Source organism: Sinocyclocheilus anshuiensis, unplaced genomic scaffold, assembly GCF_001515605.1.
Source record: "Sinocyclocheilus anshuiensis isolate Anshui unplaced genomic scaffold, SAMN03320099.WGS_v1.1 scaffold621, whole genome shotgun sequence".
Classification (NCBI taxonomy): domain Eukaryota; kingdom Metazoa; phylum Chordata; class Actinopteri; order Cypriniformes; family Cyprinidae; genus Sinocyclocheilus; species Sinocyclocheilus anshuiensis.
This window is the reverse complement of record NW_015537952.1, coordinates 213,891-220,791: the sequence shown is the minus strand read 5'-3', so window position 1 is coordinate 220,791 and position 6,901 is coordinate 213,891. Positions and strand designations below refer to the sequence as shown.

General features: G+C 37.4%; 2 protein-coding genes across 2 annotated transcripts in view; both read left to right on the top strand.

Moving 5' to 3' along the window:
* Positions 1-6,901, top strand: part of LOC107664610 (adenylate cyclase type 2-like) — a 147,939-nt gene that overhangs the window by 107,350 nt on the left and 33,688 nt on the right. The window contains exons 5-9 of the mRNA XM_016455228.1: positions 760-908; positions 3,575-3,686; positions 3,867-3,994; positions 6,262-6,420; positions 6,566-6,698. Of these exons, the coding sequence (XP_016310714.1) occupies positions 760-908; positions 3,575-3,686; positions 3,867-3,994; positions 6,262-6,420; positions 6,566-6,698 (681 nt within the window). The remainder of the gene's footprint in view (positions 1-759; positions 909-3,574; positions 3,687-3,866; positions 3,995-6,261; positions 6,421-6,565; positions 6,699-6,901) is intronic.
* On the top strand, positions 1,382-2,454 carry LOC107664602 (zinc finger RNA-binding protein-like). Its single transcript, XM_016455219.1, has 3 exons — positions 1,382-1,636; positions 1,849-1,946; positions 2,126-2,454. The coding sequence occupies exons 1-3, from the start codon at positions 1,528-1,530 to the stop codon at positions 2,306-2,308; spliced, it is 390 nt and encodes a 129-aa protein (XP_016310705.1). The 5' UTR covers positions 1,382-1,527; the 3' UTR covers positions 2,309-2,454.

Here is a 6,901-nt window from a genome sequence, read left to right as displayed (position 1 = left end):
GCAGGAATTTTCTGTGATGCTTAAATGTGGATTAACCACCTGAAGATTTGGTCTTGCTTAATATTCATTAATGCAACATTATAAAAGTTATATAGTTTCCCATTTATTAGATACTGTTGTATTTTCAGACAAACATCAGTTCCAAAAGTTATAAAACCAATGAAAACTGCAACCTAAAAATGGTCAATCAAAACTATAATAATTTTGATAATAACATTTTTTGAAGACAATAATTTGTATGTGTTAAATCAGGTAAAAATAGCTCTTTAAGTAATTTTTTTTTTTTTTTTACTACAGTGTAGGTAGCTGACCTCTATGGCGGAATCATAATTGTCATGAAACCTCACTATTGGCTGGCAGATTGACTGATTGATTGATTGATTGATTGATTGATTGATTGATTGATTGATTGATTTTTAACTAAATCTATTGACTAGAAAATTCTTAACAGGGGCCATGATGAAATTACATAACCTTTAAAATAACCATTACATTGGTAACATGCCTGTAAGATGCTTTTACATGAAGTTCGCCAGGTTTTGGAACAGATCATACTGTAAATGATGCAGTTGATGTGTTTCTTCACTTATTTCTTTACACTTTATTTGTTCAGAAGACTGTGTCTGCAGTTCTTTTAGGTAACATAAGCTTTTATATCAGACTCAAATCTCTGCTGCACATATCAAAGAGACAAGCCAAACAAGTGTGTATGTGAGATATAATTATCTCATTCCCTGTTGTGGTGTGTTTTTGCTACAGGAACGTCTGTTGCTGTCTCTGCTTCCTGCTCACATTGCCCGAGTGATGAAAGCTGAAATCATACAGAGACTACAGGGGCCGAAGTTTGGTCAGGTGGAAAACACCAACAACTTCCATAATTTATATGTACAACGTCACACCAATGTCAGGTGTGTTGATAATATAAACAAGAAAATAATCATTTCCACCACTGGGGTGACATTTTGGTTTGAGCTCTTTTGATTCTTGCCGTTTTCCTGTGCAGAACAATGAGCAGGCGAGTTGTATCCCTCCCTTTTGGACTGTTTGTGACTACACTAGTTGCCCCACCTGCGTTTTTTTTTTTTTTTTAAATGGCGTAGCTTTTATAACAGAGTATAAGTCCCATTAGCTGGCATTAACACAATACATAGACCTGCTTGTTGACATGAGTAAATTATTACCAAGCGAGTTTTTTCATGGATTGATTTAGTGTTTTAGTGCACTTATGTTCTTTTCCACTTAGCAGCCATCTTGATAACATGAGGCCTTTCCTACAGTTGAGTTTGTTATTTTAAGGAATTTTTTCCCCCTCCCCTATTTAATTTATTTTTTATATTGTCCCTGGTGTAGCTCAATCACATTTAATTTAACATGGCTTCCTTAACACTGTTGCTATAAAGGTTTTAAAGCAAAATCACTTTCAGTCCTGTTTAATCAATTTCATCATCCTTCACTTTTGATCTTATGAGGAAACTGCTCAAAATGCCATTTATTATGGTAAATTAAGTTACTGTTTAATTTAAGGCTATGGAGCTGCTGGTGGAGAAGGCCATCAGCAGTGCCTCTGGACCAATGAGCCCCGGAGATGCTCTTCGAAGAGGCTTTGAATGTATTTCCTCAGGCATTCTGCTGTCTGGTAAGATGCAGCACTCTGATAATGTCTTAAGACACGTTTTATGGAAATTGCATTGATTCTTAGGTCTGTGTAGGCATGTAGTCATGTACATTAGTAATCTAGCTTTTATACTGGTGTGAATTACTAAGAGTTCTTTTAATTTACTATCATCTTGGGAATCTAGATGCTCAATTTAACACTCCCTGGCTTTTGTGCATTTCTGTGCAATGCAGGTGCTCCAGGATTGATAGACCCCTGTGAGAAGAATCCAACAGATACACTGGCTACCATGGAAGAGCAGCAGAGAGAGGACATTACATCAAGCGCTCAGGTAATGGACACAGTAACTGCTTTAAGAATGTGTTAATGTGACTTAATGTCTTGCAGTGACTGTATTTAAAATTTTCAAACTCTTTTCGATAATTGTGTAATTATGCATGCTGTTTTTATGGCCTCCTGTTAATCGAGCGTATTTTCAATTTATGTATTGACCGGCCACTTTCTCCACAGTTTGCCTTGAGGCTGCTGGCGTTCCGTCAGATTCACAAGGTTCTGGGTATGGACCCCTTGCCCCAGATGAACTCGCGCTTCAACGTACGGAATAACCGCAAGAGGCGACGTGACAACAGCGACGGGACCGATGGATTTGAAGCTGAAGGGAAGAAAGACAAGAAGGACTACGAGGGGTTCTGAAGTGCACTACAGTACAACTAGCCCTGCTCTCCCTGCGCCCATTATAAATCCTGTTCATTCCAGGAATACGAAATGTTGTTTCTTTTGACCTCTGTGCATGCTGATTACTACTCATTAAGTTCTGTTTTTAAGATCTGCTAAAGACCTAAAGATTGACTGATTGATTGATTGATTGATTGATTGATTGATTGATTGATTGATTGATTTTTAACTAAATCTATTGACTAGAAAATTCTTAACAGGGGCCATGATGAAATTACATAACCTTTAAAATAACCATTACATTGGTAACATGCCTGTAAGATGCTTTTACATGAAGTTCGCCAGGTTTTGGAACAGATCATACTGTAAATGATGCAGTTGATGTGTTTCTTCACTTATTTCTTTACACTTTATTTGTTCAGAAGACTGTGTCTGCAGTTCTTTTAGGTAACATAAGCTTTTATATCAGACTCAAATCTCTGCTGCACATATCAAAGAGACAAGCCAAACAAGTGTGTATGTGAGATATAATTATCTCATTCCCTGTTGTGGTGTGTTTTTGCTACAGGAACGTCTGTTGCTGTCTCTGCTTCCTGCTCACATTGCCCGAGTGATGAAAGCTGAAATCATACAGAGACTACAGGGGCCGAAGTTTGGTCAGGTGGAAAACACCAACAACTTCCATAATTTATATGTACAACGTCACACCAATGTCAGGTGTGTTGATAATATAAACAAGAAAATAATCATTTCCACCACTGGGGTGACATTTTGGTTTGAGCTCTTTTGATTCTTGCCGTTTTCCTGTGCAGAACAATGAGCAGGCGAGTTGTATCCCTCCCTTTTGGACTGTTTGTGACTACACTAGTTGCCCCACCTGCGTTTTTTTTTTTTTTTTAAATGGCAGACTAAAACTTTAATTGAAGTAACATATCCATCAAGTTCCAATGTCTCACAGTTTTTAAATGACTTTCTTATTTAACATAATATTTTGGAGTGCCAAAATTCTTGCTTGTTACTTAAGCTTTCATTCCCTGTGAGACAGCAGCATTAGCAGGAAATCTTTTCTATGTCTGTAATGAACTGATATGAAAAGGTTCTTGCTGTGGTTCATTCTGTCATGGTCTGAGGGGAACTTTGCTAATAGCATTATTATGTTGTTCTGTTGTATGGGAAATAAAATAATCCTGAAGCAATTAAACAGTGTAAGATGCATAAAAAAGTTAATCTAAATAAATGTTTTTTTTCCAGTCCTGAGTCACCAAAATGTATGTTCTCTTACAGTATTTTGTATGCTGATATTGTTGGATTTACCCGCTTGGCCAGTGATTGCTCACCTGGAGAGTTGGTCCATATGTTGAATGAGCTATTTGGCAAATTTGATCAGATTGCCAAGGTAAGCTGAATCTCCGAGTCCAGTGACTGAAATGTACTTTATTGATATAAAGCTACCATTTCCTTCTGGTCTGGAAAATATATTACTTTGTAAAACTCAAACCAAATGTTGCAGATAATTTCACTCTTATCAAAAAGTTTTCTGGCTGTTGACGTCCTTGATTGTTTCTGTGTGTTTCAGGAAAATGAATGTATGCGAATAAAAATTTTAGGGGACTGTTATTACTGTGTATCTGGCCTCCCAGAGTCCTTGCCAAATCATGCTAAAAACTGTGTGAAGATGGGTCTTGACATGTGCGAAGCTATTAAGTAAGTTCAGCCCCACATGTCTGCTATCAGTGATTCTCAGCTGGTGTTTTTAATACTAATTTATACTAATACTACTAATCATAATTATTATACATTCTGCAAACCTGTTCACGCTTTGTCTCTAAAGAACAACACTGTGAACACCTGGCTTTATTGCACATTACCACAGGAGATTACAAAATATATAATGTAAATTCATTCATACGTCATTCTGTTTCTATTTACATGTAACTTCAGTTTGCACAAAATTAAGAGCATTTATTAATCAATAAACAGACAGGATTTAAGCAAACTGTTTGCTCACTTGCTGTTTCTGTGATAGAATTTAGGCAGAGTCAGTCCAGCAGCAAAGCTTCTATTCCAGTCCTATAATCCTCCGTGCAGAGGGGCTGATTACTGATTTACTGATTACAGTACTGCTGTGAAGGACATGATACCTGGCCATCCCAATAATGAGTCGGAGGCCTCAGAGGTCAGACTGTGGAAAATGACTGGTGCTGAGTCTAGACGAGAGAGCTGTCTTTCTCTTATCTCTACCTGTTCTGCAGAAGCCTGGAAGAATCAAATCTCTCTATTAGTAGTTGCTGGCAAATTGTGGTGTTGGAAAATATGCTGTAAATTCCTGTTAAAGGATTGCAAGGAAACTCGCCGCAATCACAGTGTCGTATAATAACGTATAATCAACTGAAAAAAAATTAAATGCTATATTGTATTTTTTGAGTACTCAAGCCACAGTGTAGAAACACTAGAGTTTTCATTTTAAACCAAGTGCCAACAAATATTTTACTGATTAGCACCAATTTTATAAGGAATAATTTACAAAAAAAAAAAAAAGAGAAAATTGTAAATTTTTCTAAAGCCTTTTATTTTCTTCTGTGGAAACCAAAAGTAGAAATTTTGAATAATGTTCTCACTGCTGAGAACATTTTTAAATAAATTACAAAATCATATTGATCAGGATCTGTTAAGTTCAGATCAGTTTCGCTATAGATCTTACTCTCTGTTGTAACTCATACCCCCGGTTTCACAGACAAGGCTTAAGCCTAGTCCCAGACTAAAATGTAAGTCTGAGCTGTTTCAACTGAAAGAAACTTGCACTGACTGATCTTAAAATATACATCAGTGCCGTTGTTTTGTCTCAAGATGCACACCAGTAATGTTTTTTCTAAGTCAAGTCACCTTTATTTATAAAGCGCTTTATACAATACTGGCTGTGTCAAAGCAGCTTTACAGTGTTAAACAGGAACATTGTTATTGTTTTCTTGCATCATTAACAAACTGAGTCATTTGTCCAGCTAAAGTCAGTTCATTGTTGATTCAGTGATGTCCTCACCCAGTTCAGCTCTCTTCCAATAGTGTCTGTGCAATCAGTCAAGCGTCCCCAACTAAGCAAGCCAAAGGCAACAGTGGCAAGGAACCAAAACTACATCGGTGACAGAAATGGAGAAAAAACCTTGGGAGAGACCAGGCTCAGTCGGGGGGACAGTTCTCCCCTGGACTGACGAAACGAGCATGGTGTGGTTTAATTCCAGGCTGCAACACAGGTGCAGGGGTCTGTTTCCGGTGGTCTTGTGCCAATGGTTGTCTTCACAGGGGATCTGTCTCTGGGGCGCATTTAGTTGATAAGGCACATTTAAAAAAATAACTTAAATGTCTTAATTGAGCTATGGCCTAATCCTGGTTTAGTCTAAGCCCTGTCTGTGAAACCAGGCCTTAAACTACTAAAATCCCACTTACAAATCACTTGTGACTGATCACAAAACTGCAGTTTAGAATGTGCTAAAGAAAGATTAGAGATATGAGTAAATGTAAATTTTGTCCCCACATGATGCAATTGTATGGCATCAGAAGTCATAATATAGCATAAGAAACACAGGGCCTACTTTTGTTGTGCTATGGTGCTACTTTTATCGTGCTTTTTTGGAACTCGAAATCCTGCTCAAATACGTTGTATGGAAAAGAGCAGCTATGACATTGTGTTAAGTGTCTTATTTTATGCTCTAAGGAAGAAAGAAAGTCATGGGTTTAGAGCAACAGGATGAGTAAATTATTAATTTTTATCAGGATCATGGTCACCATGCTCACTGATGCATCTCTTGCAACTTGTGAATTGGAGTGACAAAAACAACATTCAAAAGGTCAAGCCTTTTAAAAGGTCAAAGCCATGTCTCGTCTAAATGTGTTTCTAATCGTGTTATGGTATAAGGTTAAATCGATGCTCTGATGTGTGATGGGATGTGTTGTTATTTCCTTCCTTTTCTTTATAGGAAAGTGCGAGACGCCACAGTAGTGGATATTAACATGCGAGTGGGTGTTCACTCTGGAAACGTTCTCTGTGGTGTGATTGGCCTCCAGAAATGGCAATATGATGTCTGGTCACATGATGTAACTTTAGCCAATCACATGGAAGCAGGTGGTGTACCTGGGTAAGCGATTGTGGGGTTTTTATTTAATTGTATGCTTAATTTTTTTATTACAGCTATTCATAATCATTTTCAGTTTGTAGAAGATGTGAAATTGTTAAGAATCTTTTGAGAAAAACGATAGTAATTGCAAGTTCTTGATGAATAGCCGAGTCCACATCACCTCAGTGACTCTTGAGCACTTGAATGGGGCATATAAGGTTGAAGATGGAGATGGCCAGGAACGTGATCCTTATCTAAAAGAGCATGGAGCTGTAACCTACTTAGTGATCAACCCAAAGGTATGAAGAACAAATGAACAGTCGCTTTTGTTTCCTTCAAGTCTAAAGCTTTCTTTCAAAACCTAGCCATTATTGCCGATGCTGCTGTCATTATAAAATCTTGTGGCAATATATATCATGTTGCTAAGTTGTCCAAAGTACTTACAAAATGCAGCTGAGTAGGTTAAGTGAAGTTTGTCTAGACTGCGGACTTTTTTTTTTTT

What these genes read in the sequence shown, in the direction of transcription:
- LOC107664602 (XM_016455219.1), top strand. Translation starts at nt 1,528, where the DNA reads ATGGAGCTGCTGGTGGAGAAGGCCATCAGCAGTGCCTCTGGACCAATG. An exon ending in CTCAGGCATTCTGCTGTCTG is followed by an intron (nt 1,637 to 1,848) that starts GTAAGATGCAGC and finishes TGTGCAATGCAG; the next exon opens with GTGCTCCAGGATTGATAGAC. An exon ending in ACATTACATCAAGCGCTCAG is followed by an intron (nt 1,947 to 2,125) that starts GTAATGGACACA and finishes CTTTCTCCACAG; the next exon opens with TTTGCCTTGAGGCTGCTGGC.